The 20037-nt window shown below is 44.6% G+C and overlaps 2 protein-coding genes across 2 annotated transcripts; both read left to right on the forward strand.

Annotated features, from left to right (window-relative positions):
• The first annotated feature begins 12244 nt into the window (after nucleotides 1-12244).
• LOC143933299 (olfactory receptor 8U3-like) lies at nucleotides 12245-14489 on the forward strand. Its single transcript, XM_077456175.1, has one exon. The coding sequence runs from the start codon at nucleotides 12254-12256 to the stop codon at nucleotides 13211-13213; it is 960 nt and encodes a 319-aa protein (XP_077312301.1). The 5' UTR covers nucleotides 12245-12253; the 3' UTR covers nucleotides 13214-14489.
• Nucleotides 14490-18368: 3879 nt separating this feature from the next.
• Nucleotides 18369-19466, forward strand: LOC143933300 (olfactory receptor 5V1-like). The gene has a single exon (XM_077456176.1). It carries the CDS (start codon nucleotides 18474-18476, stop codon nucleotides 19434-19436), a length of 963 nt encoding a protein of 320 aa, XP_077312302.1. The 5' UTR covers nucleotides 18369-18473; the 3' UTR covers nucleotides 19437-19466.
• The last annotated feature ends 571 nt before the right edge of the window (nucleotides 19467-20037 follow it).

The following is a 20037-nucleotide window of genomic DNA, read 5'->3' on the forward strand; positions in this document are numbered from 1 at the left end:
GTTTAAAAGGGGCGTATTCTAGAGATGTTGCAGAAGCTAAGGAGGCATGATTTGAAAAGTGATACCCCTAGCACCCTGGCATGTGGGGACAGACTGATAGTTGTGCCATTGATCTTGACAGAGGAGTCAGGGGAAGGGGCACGTGGTGGAAGAAATATTAGGAGCTTGGTTTTTGATAGATTCAGTTTGAGGATGTGGTGTGACATCCAGGCTGATGTGTCTGTTAGTAAATCAGTGATGTGTGAGGAGACTGATGGGGTGAGCTGAGGGGTAAAGTGATAAATGTGAGTGTCATCGGCATATACCGTATTTATCGGCGTATAACATGCACCCCAAGTTTAGGAGGGAATTTTAAGGAAAAAAACTTTTAGGAGGGGAGTTTAAGGAAAAGAAAAAACTTGCATCTAAATGCCCATCAATGCAGCCTTATCAGTGTCCATCTGAAACCTTGTCCACCATTGCAGCCTTGTCAGTCAGCCCTGTCCACCATTGCAGCCTTGTCAGTCAGTCTTGTCCACCATTGCAGCCTTGTCAGTCAGCCTTGTCCACCATTGCAGCTTTGTCAGTCAGCCTTGTCCACCATTGCAGCTTTGTCAGTCAGCCTTGTCCACCATTGCAGCCTTGTCAGTAAGCCTTGTCCAACATTGCAGCCTTGTCCACCATTGCAGCCTTGTCAGTTGTATTTTTTTCTTTAAATGCCGCCGCGGAGATACAGAGCCGCATGTCCTGTGTATCTCGGCGGCGCGCGGTAGTTCTCGGCGGCCTCCACCCGCCTTCGGCTCTTCTCGGCAGCTTTCGGCTGCCTTCGGCCGTTCTCGGCAGCTTTCGGCTGTTCTTGGCAGCTTTCGGCCGCCGAGAATGGCCGGAAGCTGCCGAGAACGGCCGAAGGCGGCTGAAAACTGCCGAGAATGGCCGAAGCATAGGACAATATTCCGCACTCCCCAGCTCCCCTGCCCCAATAGGGGTTAAATCGCCTCCACAGTGTGAGCCCCTCTGACGCTATATAGAGCTGCTCCAGTTACCATCCAGTTACTTCTCATTTCCTCATTGTGAACAAAAATAAAACGTACATAGTGTAATCCAGTTTAAAATCCAAGATTTTATTGTATGCAAAAGTTGCAACTCACATAAATAAGAGAGAAAACAGCGCCTCAGTAATATGCCTTTAAAAAACTGTTTGTATTCACCGCCGCCGCCTTGTGAGAGAGAGTGTTCACCATAAGCCACGCCCTACGCGTTTCGTCATTGGACGTCGTAAACTGGGATAGTTGGCAAGTATGAGGCAGCTGCTTTGGGCCCCACAACAATGACAGGGCCCAGGGAAGCTGGCCCTTTTTCCCTGCCTTAAAAACTGCCCTGAGCTTTACACATCTAGAGAGGAACATTTCTGCCCATTCTTCTTTGCAAAATATCTCAAGCTCTGTCAGATTGGATGGAGAGCGTCTGTGAACAGCAATTTTCAAGTCTTGCCACAGATTCTCAATCGAGTTTAGGTCTGGACTTTGACTGGGCCATTTTAACACATGAATATGCTTTGATCTAAACCATTCCATTGTAGCTCTGGCTGTATGTTTCGGGTCGTTGTCCTGCTGGAAGGTGAACCTCCGCCCCGGTCTCAAGTCTCCTGCAGACTCTCACAGGTTTTCTTCTAAGATTGTCCTGTATTTGGCTCCATCCATCTTCCCATCAACTCTGACCAGCTTCCCTGTCCCTGCTGAAGAAAAGCATCCCCACAACATGGTTCTGCCCCCACCATGTTTCACGGTGGGGATGGTGTGTTCAGGATGATGTTAGTTTTCTGACACACATTTGCTTTTAGGCCAGTTTTGGTCTCATCTGACCAGAGCACCTTCTTATTTATTTATTTTATTTATTTCAGGTACTTCTATAGCGCCGTCAATTTACGCAGCACTTTACATATACATTGTACATTCCCATCAGTCCCTGCCCTCAAGGAGCTTACAATCTAAGGTCCCTAATCTACATTCATACATACACATAATAGAGCCAATTGAGACAGGATCCAATTAACCTACCAGCATGTCTTTGGAGTGTGGCAGGAAACCGGAGTACCCCGGAGGAAACCCACGCAGGCACAGGGAGAACATGCAAACTCCTGGCAGGCCACTTGTTTGCTGTGTTTCCCTCACATGGCTTCTCGCAAACTGCAACGGGAGTTCTTATAGCTATCTTTCAACAATGGCTTTCTTCTTGCCACTCTTCCATAAAGGGCAGATTTGTGGAGAACATGACTGTGGACAGATTCTCCCACCTGAGCTGTGGATCTCTGCAGCTCCTCCAGAGTTACCATGGGCCTCTTGGCTCTTCTCTGATGAACGCTCACCTTGCTAGGGGTGTCAGAGTAAGGCGAGAATAAAAATGCATGCCACCCTTATTTAGATATTTATTTAAAAAAATGTGAAAAACATTTATCATTTATCAAGTTTTTGGTTGTAACATGACAAAATGTGGAACATTTCAAGGGGTATGAATACTTTTTCAAGGCACTGTACGTAGACTGTTTTGTGTTTTTCCATTAATTATATTTGGTACATCATTAACTCAATATAATTATGTTTTTAATTAGAATTTTTAGTTAGTATATTTAGTAAATATAATCATATGAGAACAATTTATTCCTGTAAATAAATTAAGAATTTTTTTTTTTTTTTTATCTGTTTTCCCTGGATGCACACCCTCAGATGCACACCCTCTTTGATGCTCAATAAATATCATAACACTAACAAGCAAACCCTTGGATGTTGAAAGCCATATCAGCATTAGCACTCTGTATAGGTTGATTTTTCTGTTTTAATCTCTAAACGTTTTCCCATTTTATATTTTATATTCTTTAGGCCGGGTTCACACAGCAGTGCAGGGGGTCCGGTGCGTCGCCGTTCACTGTTTCAGGTCCGATTTCAGCCCCGAAATTGTGGCTGAATTTGGATCTGAAACAGACCAAAAGACACGCGGGGGTGCCTGTGCAAATTCGCAGCGGAGCCGCTGCGGAGATGTGTGAACCGGCTCACAATCTCCTGCTATGCGAATTGGATGCGGCGAAACGCACATATAATTCCCAATAGTACCCGGCCTTAAATTGCTACATGTGTCTTGCAGTTTATCTGTAATAGCACTTAATGGAGTCCTTCGCATTTATTATTCAATAATTATTTTGTTCTTTTTTGGATTCCAAACTAAATGTGGATAATATTTATATATATTTTGATTATATTATGTATCTACTTAATTTTATATTAACTAATTGTAAATTTTAAAAAAGACCATTTACAGTAGTAAGTTTATTTCAGTACAGCTAGTTATGTAATACATTCATTCCCGGTGCTTTCTGTTAATATTTATTTTCTTTCTATAACACACGAGGGCTGTACCAAAATTTGTGCAAAAGTGGACATAACTTTTTTATTAACTTATAGGTCATTTAAATGTCATGTGTTGGTAGAGTAACTCTTCCTGTATAGCAGTGGTCTCCAAACTGTGGCCCGGGGGCCAGATGTGGCCCTTTGCTTGCTTTTATCCAACCCTTGGGGCACTATTTCATCCACTGACACCAATGGAGGGGCCCAATTCCTCACAATGGCACCAACCATAAGGCCCAATGACACCAACAATGGGGCACAATTCCCCCCAGTGACACCAACGATGGGGCACAATTCCCCCCAGTGACACCAACGATGGGGCACAATTCCCACAATGACATCAACAATGGGGCAAAATTCCTCCCATTGACAACAATGGGGCACAATTCCTCCCATTGACAACAATGGGGCACAAATCATCCCAATGACACCAACAATGGGGCACACTTCCCCACAATTGGGCACACTTCCCCACAATGGGGCACAAATCCTCCACAATGACACCAACAATGAAGCACAATTCCCCACAACGACACCAACAATGGGGCACAATTCCTTACAATGACATCAAGTCCTCCCAGTGACACCATTGATGGGGTGCCATTCCTCCCACTGACACCAAAGAAGGGGCATGATTTATTCCCACTGATGTCGGGACCCTTTCTACTCCCACTAGCCACAGTCCGGCCCCCCAAAGTCTGAAGGACAGGTACCTGGCACAATGACACCAACGATGGGGCACAATTCCTCCCAATGACACCAACAATGGCCCACAATTCCTCCCAATGACACAAACGATGGGGCACAATTCTTCCCAATGACAACAATGGGGCACAATTCCTCCCAATGACACCAATAATGGGGCATACTTCCCCACAATTGGGAACAATTCCCCACAATGACAACAACAATGGGGCACAATTCCCCACGACACCAACAATGAAGCACAATTCCTCATAATGAGACCAAGTCCTCCCACTGACATCATTGATGGGGTGCCATTCCTCCCACTGACACCAAAGAAGGGGCACAATTTATTCCCACTTATGTTGGGGCCCTTTCTACTCCCACTAGCCACAGTCCCCCCCCCCCCAAAGTCTGAAGGACAGGTACCTGGCCCTTTGTTTCGAAAGTTTGGAGACCCCTGCTCTATAGTAAGCAAAAGACATTGGAGAAACAAATCTCATTGCTCCACAATATTGGACTTTTCCAGTACAACCCAAGGCAGACAAAAACTATTTGAAAAAATACAAATGTATTTAATTTTTTTTTTTAAGATGCACAGTATCTCATAAAAAGACCAAAACATGAATATAACTGAACACCACCTGGGATCAGAACTAGATCCCTGCCATAATAATATTGACCATCCAATTGTTATAACAGTCACATCCATAAGAGTATCTGGCAAGGCACATTTCACGAGTTTCTCATCTACGCACTTCTTCAGGACATATGGTGATACACTGGATATTAATCAAAGAATACATCATTATTACCATCAATTTTCATACTGACAAACTTTTTTTGTTTCTTGTTCAATACATATACAGTTGGGGAGAACAAGTATTTGATACACTGTCGATTTTGCAGGTTGTCCTACTTACAAAGCATGTAGAGGTCTGTAATATTTATCATAGGTACCCTTAAACTGTGAGAGACGGAATCTAAAACAAAAATCCAGAAAATTACATTGTATGATTTTTAAATAATTAATTTGCATTTTATTGCATAATAATTGCATGTTCATTTCCTTACCAACCAGTAAGAATTACGGCTCTCACAGACCTGTTATTTTATCTTTAAGAAGCCCTCCTGTTCTCCACTCATTACCTGTATTAACGTCACCTGTTTGAATTCATTGCCTGTATAAAAGACACCAGTCCACACACTCAAACAGACTCCAACCTCTCCACAATGGCCAAGACCAGAGAGCCGTGTAAGGACATCAGGGATAAAATTGTAGACCTGCACAAGGCTGGGATAGGCTACAGGACAATAGGCAAGCAGCTTGGTGAGAAGGCAACAACTGTTGGCGCAATTATTAGAAAATGGAAGAAGTTCAAGATGACGGTCAGTCTCCCTCAGTCTGGTGCTCCATGCAAGATCTCACCCCGTGGGGCATCAATGATCATGAGGAAGGTGAGGGATCAGCCCAGAACTACACAACAGGACTTGGTCAATGACCTGAAGAGAGCTGGGACCACAGTCTCAAAGAAAACCATTAGTAACACACACAGCCGTCATGGATTAAAATCCTTCAGCGCATGCAAGGTCCCCCTGCTCAAGCCAGTGCATGTCCAGGCCCCGTCTCAAGTTTGCCAATGACCTGCTGGATGATCCAGAGGAGGAATGGCAGAAGGTCATGTGGTCTGATGAGACAAAAATAGAGCTTTTTGGTCTAAACTCCACTCGCCGTGTTTGGAGGAAGAAGAAGGATGAGTACAACCCCAAGAACACCATCCTAACCGTGAAGCATGGAGGTGGAAACATCATTCTTTGGGGGGGGGCTGCTTTTCTGCGAAGGGGACAGGGAGACTGCACAGTATTGAGGAGAGGATGGATGGGGCCATCAGTAAGAGTATTGAAGATGGGTCGTGGCTGGGTCTTCCAGCATGACAACGACCCGAAAAACACACAGCCAGGGCAACTAAGGAGTGGCTCCGTAAGAAGCATCTCAAGGTCCTGGAGTGGCCTAGCCAGTCTTCAGACCTGAACCCAATTGAAAATCTTTGGAGGGAGCTGAAAGTCCATATTGTCCAGCGACAGCCCTCAAACCTGAAGGATCTGGAGAAGGTCTGTATGGAGGAGTGGGCCAAAATCCCTGCTGAAGTTTGTCCAAACCGGGTCAAGAACTACAGGAAACGTATGATCTCTGTAATTGCAAACAAAGGTTTCTGTGTCAAATATTAAGTTCTGCTTTTCTGATGTATCAAATACTTATGTCATGCAATAAAATGCAAATTAATTACTTAAAAATCATACAATGTGATTTTCTGGATTTTTGTTTTAGATTCCGTCTCTCACAGTTCTACATGCTTTGTAAGTAGGAAAACTTGCAAAATCGGCAGTGTATCAAATACTTGTTCTCCCCACTGTATATATACACTATATAACCAAAAGTATTGTGACGCCTGCCTTTACACGCACATGAATATTAATGGCATCCCAGTCTTAGTCCATAGGGTTCAATATTGAGTTGGCCCACCCTTTGCAGGTATAAGCCCTTATACACACGGTCGGAGATTCCGAAGGAATGTGTCCTATCGGACCGTTTTGTCGGATATTCCGACTGTGTGTGGTCTCCATTGGACCAAGTTTTCCAACTTGTTGGTAAAATTTTCAGACAAAATGCTCCGATCGGACATACTCCGATCATGTGTAGAGAATTCCGATCGGACAAAGTGCCACGCATGCTCAGATCAAATTCCTACATCAAAGCTATTGGCTACTAGCCTGAACGTAGTCCCGTCGTAACGAAATAACGTCATCACGTTCTGAACAATCGGACATTCCAACAACTTTGTCCGACCGTGTGTATGCAACAGTTTCGGACAAAATCTGACGGATTTGGTTGTCGGAATGTCCGACCGTGTGTACAAGGGCTAACAGCTTCAACACTTCTGGGAAGGCTGTCAACAAGGTTTAGGAGTGTGTCTATGGGAATGTTTGACCATTCTTCAAGAGGCGCATTTGTGAGGTCAGGCACTGATGTTGGACAAGAAGGTCTGGCTCACAGTCTCCACTCTAATTTATCCCAAAGGTGTTCTGTCGGGTTGAGGTCGGGATTGAGTCAAGTTCCGCCACCCCAAACTCGCTCATCCGTGTCTTTATGAACCTATGGAGCTTTATTTGTGGATAGATTTAATTTGGGTACGGCGTTGCATGTCCACGCAATTGCCAGGTAAAGTAGCACAGTACTGAAAAGCAAAAATGCCCTGGTCATGAAGGCGGTAAAACTTTCTGGAGGTCAAGTGGTTAAAAAGATGTACAGCATCTCATAAAAAGACAAAAAACATACAGTACAGCCGCAAGAAAAGAACCTCAACTACGTCCATTGCCTCCCCAAACACCAACCTATTCATATCTGGTAAAAGACAGCATACAGGTGAGCGTAATTATTACATTATACTTACCTCCAATTGTTATTTCCGTCAATAATCCCCCCCCCCTCCCCCATCTTTCTCACCCATTCACCATTAAAAAACATCAGAGAAGCTCTTTTTTTCACTTGACCTCACTTTTCAGTGTTGTTGGCCCCTTGTGAGGACTGGTAGTCTTTCTATCCATCCTGCTGACCACCATTCAGCCGTGGCATCCACCTGGAGCTGGCAGGATTTGCCAGCAGCCACTACGCTCCCCGTCTGGGAACTGAATTTTCTCCCCTCCACTTCTTTGGATGCTAAGATGCTAATTGATGTTCAAACCATCTCCAGGCAAGCCTCCCAGATGATTGTTCCCCCCCTTATCTACTCTGAGGTCACTGGTAACGTTCACAACCATTTATTTTAAACTTTGACTGCTCAGCCATTTTTTGGCTTTGGATGCATTTTGTGTTTTTTTTTTCAGTATAAACATTATCCCCAACCTCCTCTGGGTATTTATTGCAACAATAAAATAATACTAATCTAAAGGCCACAAACACCTACCTGAATCTGTGTTCAGATGACACTCTTGGCCTTGAGTCTTCTATTTTCTTCACTGTGGCAGGACCTCTTTTTAGTCTGTCTTGATCACTTGACCACTTCCCATTGGCTGGGTCCATGCAGAACCTGAAGACTCCAGGAGCAAAGATGACATCACCAAGAAGGGGCTGTGTCAAGACCAAGGCCCTGGACTGCAGTGATCGACTACCGGTCCTCACAAGGGGCCAACAACACTTATGCCGCGTACACACGACCGGACTTTCCAGCAGATTAGGTCCAAAGGGATTGGTCCGTTGGACAATCCGATCATGTGTGGGCTAGTCCGATAGTTTTTCATAAAATAGATCAGACGGACCTAGAAATAGAACATGTTTTAAATCTATCCAACAAACTCAATTCCGGCAGACTAAAATCTGAAAAACCGTTTGTCTGTGTGCTGCTCCGACGGAACAAATACGACGCAAGGGAAGCTATTGGCTACTGGCTATTGAACTTCCTCTTTTAGTCCCGTCTTACACCATCACGTTCCAAATGAACGGACTTTCGAAAGGACTTAGTCCGTTTGTGTGTGGCCAAGTCCGTTTGTTCGGAAAGTCCATCAGAACTCCGCCGAAAGTCTGTCGGGAAGACCGTCGGACCTAGTCTGCCGGAAAGTCCGGTCGTGTGTACGCGGCATAAAAAGTGACCATTTATTTTAAACTTTGACTGTTCAACTTTTTACTTGATGGAATAAATAGCATTGTTTATGCATACGGTACTACGTTGGAATTTATTTGATCATTCTTTCAGAGCGTTGCATTTTGTGTGTCTTTTCTTTGACTGTCACATCTGCTTGCTGCATTGGGTCTGATCCACTTTTCTGATTACCGTATTTGCCGGCGTATAAGACGACCCGGCATATAAGACGACCCCCTAAAAACCTGCACAGTTAAAATGTTTTGCCCGTACTCACCGTTTAAGACGACCCCCGATTCCGAGGCTTCCGACGCTTCATATCCCTCTTCTTCTTCGTTCTTGCTGGAGCCATTTCCTTCTTCCTTCTGGTGCTGGAGCCAATCACGGCGAGCAATGTATTCTATTAATGAATACAAAGCCTGCTGGGATTGGCGGAGGCTGTTACATCATCAGCCCGCGCCTCACTCTCAAAGCCAATCGGAGCAGGCTACTGTGTGTAGCCTGCTCGGATTGGCAGAGATTGCTGCTCCAATCCGAGCAGGCTCTGTATTCATTTGAATACATCGCTCACTGGGATTGGTTCAGTGGTATATACTGTATGTAGCCGAAGCTACATACAGTATTACCGGACAGCCAGAAGGCATCCCAGCAGCGGACCCGGCGTATAAGACGACCCCTCCTTTTTGCTCAGTTTTTTTAAGTGTAAAAGGTCGTCTTATACGCCGGCAAATACGGTACTCTTTATCAGAACACTCCACTTGGCCCCTAGACTCGCAGCGATCCAGGTGTTCTGTGTTTATAATGTTTATACTGGTATAGAATTTTATTTTTAAATCCGCTCTGTAGATCACATTGAAGCCGTTGTCTCCAGGGCTCTATTTCAAGCTAGGAAACTCTTTTTACAGTATTGGAATTTGGAGCAACCACCAACCCATCGGAAAATGGATCCATCATATGGGACATACCCTACGCCTTGTGTGTATTATTTTAAAACATAGAGGGTAGATATGTGCCATTTGTTTTGGTCAGAATGTCCGGCATGCCCTTAACAACCGCTGAGTCTTCAGCTGTCAGCGGACTTCCCTGCTGAGAGCCGAAATGTAAACAAAAGAATTGCCAGCAATAGAAAATTAATTGAAAAAAAAAACAGCATGGGTTCCCCCCCCCCCCCCCCAAGCCATACCAGGCCCACGCTAAAATTAAAAAAGAGAAAAATGCATGGGATCCCTTCCAAAATCCATACCAGACCCTTATTCGAGCATGCAGCCTGACAGGCCAGGAAAGGGGGGGGTGGGGGGGTGAGCGGCACGAATACCCCCTGCTGAACCATACCAGGCCACATGCCTTCAACATGGGGGGTGCAACCCCGCCCCCTTGGCATGTCACTGACCTAGCTTGCCTTGGCCAGTGATGTCACAAGGGAGCCGGGTCACCAGCTGAGGTCATCTGGCATCTCCGCCCCTTACCTATTTAAAAAATGTCAGACGGAGGAGCAGACAGTCGGCGGGGAGCCTTCGATGAGGCCGAACATTTTTTCTTTCCTTTTTTGGGCCCAGCAGTGCAGTAGGTGGCATGATTGATGATGGATCTACATCAGGGAACATTTTATTTTTATTTTTTTTTTTAATAAAAAAATTGACAAAAACCTGTATAGTGTCTTTATTCACTATTTTGATGAATGGGTAAGGGTACTATGGTTAAAGGGGGCTTCCAGATTCCAATAAGTCCCCCGCCTGCAGACCCTCACAACCACCCCCCAGGTCTGTGGGGAAGAGGTCCTTGTCCCTGTCAACAATGGGAACAAAGGGCTTTGGGGTCTGGGGGCAGAGCACTCCCCCAGGTTGAGGGCATGTGGCCTGGTATGGTTTGGGGGGGGCTCGCCTGTCCACCCCCCTCTTTCCTTGCCTGTCGTTCTACATGCTTGGACAGCTAGCATCCGTTGACCTTAAACTGGTCCTGAATGACACCTCAGGGAAGTATTAATTTCAGCCTGTGCACAAAGTACTAAAACTTGAACATGCAGAATCTGGTGCAGCTGTCCATGGCAGCCAATCAGATTCTAACTTCAGCTTGTTCAATTAAGCTTTGGCCAAAAAAACTGGAAGCTGATTGGTTTCTATGCTAAGCTGCACCAGATTTTGCACCCTCCAGTTTTAGTAAATCAACCCTAATGCATTTTGATATAAAAGGTGTTTAATGGAGTGTTGCAGAGCTTTGCCCTGCCAGGGTTTAGAAAGCGATTTTGACCCAGAATTCTCAACCTGGCTCCAGGGGGTTTTCTTTATTGCAGAGGAAACTGGCTTTTCAGTTTCCTCGTTGTTTTCTAAAGTCCATTTTGGGACCTGGAGCCTGGAGATTTCAAAGTGATCAGGGTGGGAGGAAATCTCCAAATCCTGGGTCCAGGTATTCAGAACACCCAGCATGCTAATTGGTCAGGCTAGTTGGCTAATTGGTCAGGTGTGTTCTGGGCTTTTGGTAATGACCTGACCATGGTTCTGGGCTCCACCCAGGCAGACAGGAAGTCTGGCCCAGAAGTCAGGAGAACTCCAACTAGAAACAAAGTGGGAGCCAGTGTAGCAAGAGACTGCTAGCTGTGTGCACTGTGCACCAAGTTGGTCAGTGAACAGTCTGTAGGAGAAGTTTAAGGCCAGAGCGGCAGTGCTGCAAGCAGTGACGGCCCGTCCATAAGGGGTGAACCGGCACCGCTCCCCCCATCCATGCATCCGACTCCTTGCTCTACATACAGGGCGCCGGACGCATGGATTCCAATAAAGGGGGTGTTTTTTTTCAAGCACGTGATTAGAGCCAGAGGCTCTAAAAGGCTTAAAAAAAGGGTGGTCTTGGGGCACAGAGCACTGTGCTCCAAGCCCACCCAGTTGTGTGACAATAGCGAATGAACATTCACTATTTTCACACTGAATCTCTTCTCCGCCAATCAGGAAGTGGGTTATGAGACACGTTTCCCGATTGGCCAAAATGCCAGGCGATACTATGGGATGCCTAGGAGGAGGAGGAGAGCGGAGAACACGGCTGGAGGAGAAGGACAGACCCACCAGCCGCCACTGTGACCATGGATGGCTCACCCGCAGCGGCTCAGCCATCAGGAACTTGGAAAGGGGAGGGGAGATCAAAGTCCTCCCGGGCAGGTAATGAGGCTGTCCGTCTCGCGGGGGGAGGGGGGTTGCTCCCCACATTCCCCGTAATAATTTCTCCTGATGAACTGCCTCGTCTCCTGCACGGGGTGGGGGGCATTAGTTTGCCGCCCCCCCCCCCCCCGAATTATCGAGCACGAGTTGCCACTGGCTGCAAGTACAAGCCAGAAGGGCTGAATGTTGTTTATGTTAAAGAAGAAGGAATGCGGAATACCCCTGCAAGGGAAACTCATGTTTGTGTTTGCTGAACATTCTTTTAATAAAAATTGGCAAGAAAAGCCCTTAAAAAAAAGCACTTGAAAAGCGAGTGGTGGTGTCCTTAAAAGTTCTACATTTGATGCTAGTTCTCACAGGTGTTATTGATTTCCTTCTCACATTCTTCCTATAGGGTTTGGGTGAGTACATGGCAGCCGCAAACGAATCTTCCTTGGATGTCTTTACCTTACTGGGGTTTCCAGAAGAACACATACCATTATCACTTTTAATTGGTCTAATCTACACAATAACTGTTCTAGGAAATCTCTCTGTTTTTGGCATCGTTCAAGTGGACAGTCACCTCCAATCACCAATGTATTTTTTCCTGGCTTGCCTATCTTTATTAGATGTCTGTTACTCTTCGGTTACTCTCCCAGCCATGTTGGCTAATGCCATAACAGGCAACAGGAAGATTTCCTTCAATAGGTGTCTTATACAACTCTATTTCTTTGTCTGCTTTGGAGGAACTGAATGTCTTTTCCTAGCTGTCATGGCTTATGACCGATACGTGGCCATATGTAACCCGCTCCACTACATCACCGCGATGAATAAGAAGGTCTGTTTAATCTTTGTGGTGGTATGCTGGTTCAGTGGATCAGTGAACGCTGTATTTCACACCATGATGACCTGGAAACTAACTTTTTGTGGTGCCCGACATATCAGACACTACTTTTGTGATGTTCTTCCATTGTTACAAGCTGCTTGCAGTGATACATACGGCAGTCAGGTTCTATTACATGTTGTTACATTTTTTCTTGGGATAACACCATTCATACTTGTTACGAATTCATACATCCGTATAATTTCCACCATACTGAAAATCCGCTCCACCGCAGGAAGGCGGAAGGTCTTCTCCACGTGTTCAGCCCACCTCATTGTTGTAACAGTGTTTTATTTTACTTCTATCTTCAACTATAATGGTCCAAACTCTGGAGATTCCTTTGTCTTTGTCCAAATAGCTTCTCTAATGTACAGTATTGTTCCCCCATTCCTGAACCCGGTTGTTTACTGTCTGAGAAATAACGAGGTGAAGAGAGCCTTGAGGGATGTTCTTACTAAATTATACATCTTATTTAAAGAATCCCACATGACTAGTAGTTTTAAGTAGAGTATTAAGTAGAGTATTAAGCAAATGAGTTAAGATATATGGAAATTCTAGTGAAGAAACCCACCAAAAGTTCTCTATAGCCATGTCTTTATCTTACACTTAAAGCCAATTGAGGGAACAAATTGTAGTATCAAAGCATATTCAAATCCAAAAGATTTTATTAGCTTTGGATAAATGTGGAATGGTTAGAATCCCATTAGGGCTTTGTTGCCATCTTTCTCCCAAGGTGATAGTCACCTTCTCTGTTGGTACAAATTCTGGATGGACCCTCTGCACACTGCTATACACCCTTTCCAGCAAACTATGCAATAAAAAACAGGGGTTGTTAGTTCACACATTTCAATACATGCTTAAGCTGGCCGACTGTGTCAAATAATCCCTTTTATGGCCAGTCCTACACTGCTTTGCCACTGCAAATGCTATAGTGGACACCATGCCAACATGGGGCATAAAGACACAAGGTGAGGGAGAGCCACTAGATTCAGGTCTGGTCACTGGCCTACGTTACAACAGAGAAAAGATATACCTGTGCTAAAATATACCTTCTCTATTGGTTCTGGTGACAATTGTCTCCTGGTACAAAAAGTTATGGGAAATCCAAAATGTTTGAGTTTTCACAGAAACAGGAGGCAACCTGTGTGATGTAAACAGCTCCAGAGGGAACAACCAAGCCGAGCAAGGTTGATCTTCTCAGCAGAAAAAGGTCGATCTTCTCAGCACGCCTATGCGCCTTCTGTGACGTCACTGCTGTTCCAGAGATGAAGGGGAAAGGTGTCCTGAAGTCAGTTGCATAAGCGTCCACTGTTCCATCCTGCTAACCACCAGGGCAGGACTTAGGGTGGTGGGGGCCCCTGGGCTTGAGACACTTTTGGGCCCTATCTTCTATACATTATTGGATTTATCGGCGCATAATACGCACCGGCGTATAACACGCACCCGAAGTTTAGGAGGGGATTTTAAGGAAAAAAACTTTTAAGAGTGAAGTTTAAGGAAAAAAAACTTACATTTAAATGCCCATCAATGCACCCTTATCAGTGTCCATCTGCAACCTTGCCCATCCATCTGCAGCCTTGTCCAGTGTCATTGCAGCCTTGTCAGTGTCATTTGCAGCCTTGTCAGTGTAGCCTTGTCATTTGCAGCCTTGCCCCAGTGTCATTTGCAGCCTTGTCATTTGTAGCCTTGTCATTGCAGTCTTGAAGTTTAAAAATGGCGCCACCGAGATACAGAGTCCTGTGTATCTCGGCGGCTCTCGGGTCCTGACGTAGTCCGGAGCGGAGCAGAGAGTAGCCGAGTGTACTCAGCTTGGCTCACGGTTACGCCCAGTCCCTGTGTTATGTCCATCATAGGGCGGGACTGGGCGTGACTATGAGCGGAGCGGAGCCGAGTACACTCGGCTATGTATCTCGGCGGGGCCCCCTATTTAGCGGGGCCCATGGGCTTGAGCCCAGTCAAGCACAATGGTAAGTCCTGCCCTGCTGACCACCATCCAGCCATGGTATCTGGCATCCACCTAGAGCTGGTAGGTTTTGCCAGCAGCCACTACGCTCCCCGTCTGGGAACTGAATTTTCTCCCCTCCACTTCCTTGTAGGGTGATTGATGTTCAAACCATCTCCAGGCTAGCCTCCCGCATCATTGTTCCCCACTTATCCACCCCCTATCCCCCTTATCCACTCTGAGGTCACTGGTAACGTTCACTACCATTTCTTTTAAACTTTGACTGTTCAACCATTTTTTTACTTTATGGAATAAATAGCATTCTTTATGTATACAGTACTACGTTGGAATTTATTTGATCATTCTTTCAGAGCGCTCCATTTTGTGTGTTTTTTTTTTGACTGTTGCATCTCTTTCCATGCTGTGCTGACTGCATTGGGTCTGATCCATTTATCTGATTACTCCTCATCAGAGCATTCCACTTAGCCCCTAGTCTCTCAGTGAACCAGGTGTTCTGTGTTTATAATGCTTATACTGGTATAGAAAAATTTAATCCACTCTGTAGATCACTTCAAAGCCGTTGTCTCCAGGGCTCTATTCCAAGCTAGTAAACTCTTTTTACAGTATTGGAAATTGGTGCAACCACCAACCCATCGGGAATGGATCCATCATATGGGACATACCCTACGCCTTGTGTGTATTATTTTAAAACATAGAGGGTAGATATGTGCAATTTGTTTTGGTCCGAATGTCCGGCGTGTCCTTAGCTTCCCTGCTGAGAACTGAAATGTAAACAAAAGAATTGGCAGCAATAGAAAATGAATTTTAAAAAATCAGAGTGGTTCCCCCCCCCTCATTCCATACCAGGCCCACGCTAAAATTAAAAAAGAAAAAATGCGTGGGGTCCTCCCAAAATCCATACCAGACCCTTATCCAAACATGCAGCCTTGGAAGACCAGATGAGCACACCTCCTGAACCATAGCAGACTACATGCCCTCAACATGGGGGGGGGGGGTGCAGCCCCACACCCTTGTGATGTCATTGACCTAGTCAGCCAGGCGTGGTCACACCCCAAGTGGCTCAAAGAGGTATTGAACCTAATATTGCATGTTTAGTGCTCCTGTTACCTTGCCTCTGAGCCACACTCCAGTTCCTTTCAGCCTGCTTTCCAGCTTTGCACAGTTCTGCATAAAATACTAGGACCATACTCTGGATCTTGTTACGATTAGTACCTTTCACTCCTGGTTCAGCTGAGGCAGTTTATCCAATCAGCTGGGTATAAAGCAGTGCCTCACTCTAATGCCCCGTACACACGATCCGAATATCATACGAAAATGGTCGTCCGAGGAAGGATCATACGATTTTCGGATTGTGTGTACACTACTTTCGACAGCCGATCACGACCGTTCATCCGATATTATTCGATCGGACATGCACCCAAATTTTGCTCATATGATTCCAGATTGTACTATTTTCGTTTTGTCAGTATAGTTGTTGTCCGAAAATACAATACAAATACATTACAACACATGACATCACTTACATTTTTTTTTCTATCGTACGAGAATTTTCGTGACTTTATTTAGCTATTCAATTTCTACTTGCAATTATTAACCGATCGGTCGTACGATATTCGGATCGTGTGTACGGGGCATTGGGGCTTTGTCAGTTCATTGTCTCTTGTCTCTATCGTTGCCAAAGGTTCCTGTGTTCAAGTTACAGTGTTCCAAGACTGACCCCGGCTTCTGACCCTGGCTTGTATATCGTTTATTCTGACTTCTGGAATCCCTGACTAGGGCTTTACTTGGACAATCCTTTGGCAAATTCTTGTCAAGCCCCCGTGCACAGATTCACAGCCCAGGTAGGTAGCTTATCTCTTTGTTACCGTGGGCTGTGTATATTTGCAAGGGTGAGCCTACATCTTTGCACCATGGACTCCAACCTAGGTAAGTCCTTACACCTAGCCTGCCTCAGTCAGTGACTTCACAAGGGAGCTGGGTCAACCGCTGAGGTCATTGGTCGTCTCTGCCCCTTACCTATTTAAGAAATGTCAGACGGAGGAGCAGGCAGCCGGTGGGGAGCCTTCGATGAGACAGAACATTTTTTTTTATTTTTTTTGGGCCCAGCAATGCAGTGGGTGGCGTAATTGATGATGGACCTACATAGGGGAACTTTTTTATTTATTTATTTTTTTTTAAATAAAGAAATAGACAAAAATTTGTATAGTGTCTTTATTCACTATTTTTGGTGAATGGCTAAGGGTACTATATACCCCATACTCATTCACATGGGGGGGGGGGGCAGGATCTGGGGCCACTTTGTTAAAGGGGTTTCCGGATTCCGATAAGCCCCCCATCCGCAGACCCTCACAACCACTCCCCAGGGTTGTGGGGAAGAGGCCCTTGTCCCCATCAACAATGGGAACAAAGTGCTTTGGGGTTGGGGGGGCAGAGCCCTCCCTGCCCCAAAGCATTCCCCCATGTTGAGGTCATGTGGCCTGGAATGGTTCAGGAGGGGGGATGCTCACTTGTTCATCCCCTCTTTCCTGGCCTGCTGGGCTGCATACTTGGATAAGGGTCTGGTAATGATTTTAGGGGGGCCCCACACCATTTTTTTTCCTTTTGGTGTGGGGTTCTCCTTAGTATGCATACCATACCAGACCCGAATGGCCTGGTATGGATGGGGGGGCATGCTGTTTTTTTCTGACTTTTCTATTGCCAGCATTATTATTATTGATTTATATAGCGCCAACAGTTTACGCAGCGCTTTACAATGTATGGGGGGGACAACACAATTACAGTACAATACAAAAGGTATAGGAGGGCCCTGCTCGTAGAGCTTACATTCTAAAGGGAGGGGGTGGTGGTACAAAAGGTAATAGCTGCAGAGAATGATTTGATGGGGGTGGCACGGGGACAGTTAGGTGGGTGTGGGATAGGCTTCTTTTCAGCATTCTTTTGTTTACATTGCAGCTCTTAGCGGGGAAGCCCGCTGACAGCTGATGTCCCATCTGTTGTTAAGGACGCGGCAGCCCGCTTCCTGGCACGCTCCTTAACATCCAGCTATTCTTAACACAGAATTCAAAATAACTCAATCATTTTTCGACCAATCCTAATTGGAATTGGTCGGAAAATTTGGAATTCATTAGAAAATAAATAAGCAAAATTATATGAAACAAACGAATTCCAAAACTAATCAACAAAATAAAATTAGTAACATAACGAATCTATCAACAAAACAAATTTTTCCGTTCTGCACATGTCTAATTTGCCTTGGCAAATTCTAAAAAGTAAATTTGATGTTTTAATATTGTTTTCATTTATTGGTGCAAACTTGCTGTAAAAAAAATGTAATAAAATGTACCTGATTAAAAAAAAAAAAAAAAAAAAAAAAAAGTCCACTCTGTAAATTATTGCCTGCATAATTTTAAAACAAAGGCACAGAAAAAGACTTTCAATTCAAATATCCATTTGATTTGGGAAATTATACACACAATTTCATTCGTATATTTAACAGTCCAAAAGGGAGCAAATAAGAGATGTTAATTGTTAGGGATAACAAACACTTTAATGGAATAAAAACACGGATTCCTCTAAGGACTTACAGGATCCATGGGCACAGCTGCAGGCGGTCGGCAAAGGATTTTTAATTGATGGTATTTTCAACTATATATAACATCTAGTGAATCGTAATGGATTAAATTAAATTGTTTTCTTCAGTATTTACTTATTTTGCATGTATAAGGAATATAGGTTATCTAACAGTGCCTATCCTTTAATAACCACAGTACTCCCAGTAAGGTTTCTATATCCCGGCATGCAGGAATGACTATGAGGAACAGCAGTATTGTGACAGAATTTATTCTCCTTGGATTTACAGACCTTGTTTCTATCCAAATCATTCTATTTTATACATTTCTTGTAATTTATGTGCTAACCCTAACAGGAAATGTAGTTATCATTGCTACAACTTCATTCAGCCTGGAGCTCCATTCTCCCATGTACTTTTTCCTTAGCAATTTATCTTTACTTGAGATATTTTATACCTCGGTCACCATTCCAAAAACGCTTCTAAATATTCTTCTCAACACTAATTCTATCTCCTTCGTTGCCTGTGTTGTTCAGACGTATTTATTCATAGCTCTTGGTAGCATTGAATGCTCCTTGCTTGCCGTTATGGCTTATGACCGGTATTTAGCTGTCTGCCACCCCCTGCATTATGTGACTGTCATGGACCGTCCTACTCGTCTTGTTTTAGCCTTTAGCTCTTGGATCAGTGGGTTCATCAACTCTATGGTCCACACCACCTGTACCTTCCACCACAATTTCTGTTCCTCTAAGGTCATAAACCAGTTCTTTTGTGACATCCGACCCTTGCTGAGTTTGGCTTGTGATGACACGCTATCTACTGAGATAGTACTCACTGTTGTTGGTGGAGGATATGGCGTGGGCTCTTTTATTTTGACTGTGATATCTTATATACACATTATTTCCACCATACTGAAGATCAGGTCTAGGAAAGGACAGCAGAAAGCCTTTTCCACCTGTACCTCTCATCTGATTGTTGTCTCCTTGTTTTATGGCACTTCACTATTCGCATATCCTAGACGTAGCTCAAAACAAACCACGGACCAGCAGAAAATAGCCCCAGTGATTTACGCGGTGGTCACACCAACGCTCAATCCATTCATTTATACGATGAGGAACAAAGAGTTTAAGACTGCGCTAAGAAAAATGATTGGGAGAAATCTGCCAAAAGTTACTTTGTTCACCCATGGTCATTTATAGGTGACTGAAAAGAGAAGTCATAGAAGTCAGCTTACCCAATACAGAAACTTTCGTCATGTATAGATGCTGGTGGGTTTAATCAGCCACTGGTGGTTAGATCTCCTTGATTGTTAATTTTTTTTGCATTAGGGATTAAGCATTAACAACCCTAATATACCGTTTGCTGACTGGACATCCCCTTCTTGCCCATGGAAATTTTCAGCTTTCAGCCCTGTTACACTTTGAATGACAATTGCACGGTCATGCTACACTGTACCCAAATAGAGCTTTCTTTTGGTGGTATTTAACCACTACTGGGGTTTTTATTCTTTGCTAAACAAACAAAAAAAGACCCAAAATTTTGAAAAAAAACTAAACAGTTTTCATAGTTTGGTATAAAATGCTGCAAACAGGTGATTTTTCTCCTTCACTAATGTGCGCTGATGAAGCTGCACTGATGGGCACCGATAGGCACTGATAGGCTGCACTGATGGGCACTGATAAGGCTGTGATGGGCACTGATGAGGTGGCACTGATGGGGTCTGATAGGTGGCATTGAAATCTGGCACTGATGGGTGGCACTGATGGGCACTTATGGATGGCACTGAAGGACACTGATAGG

The sequence above is a fragment of the Lithobates pipiens genome, unplaced genomic scaffold (assembly GCF_037356315.1).
Source record: "Lithobates pipiens isolate NorthernLeopardFrog02 unplaced genomic scaffold, aLitPip1_a1.2 Scaffold_27, whole genome shotgun sequence".
NCBI lineage: Eukaryota > Metazoa > Chordata > Amphibia > Anura > Ranidae > Lithobates > Lithobates pipiens.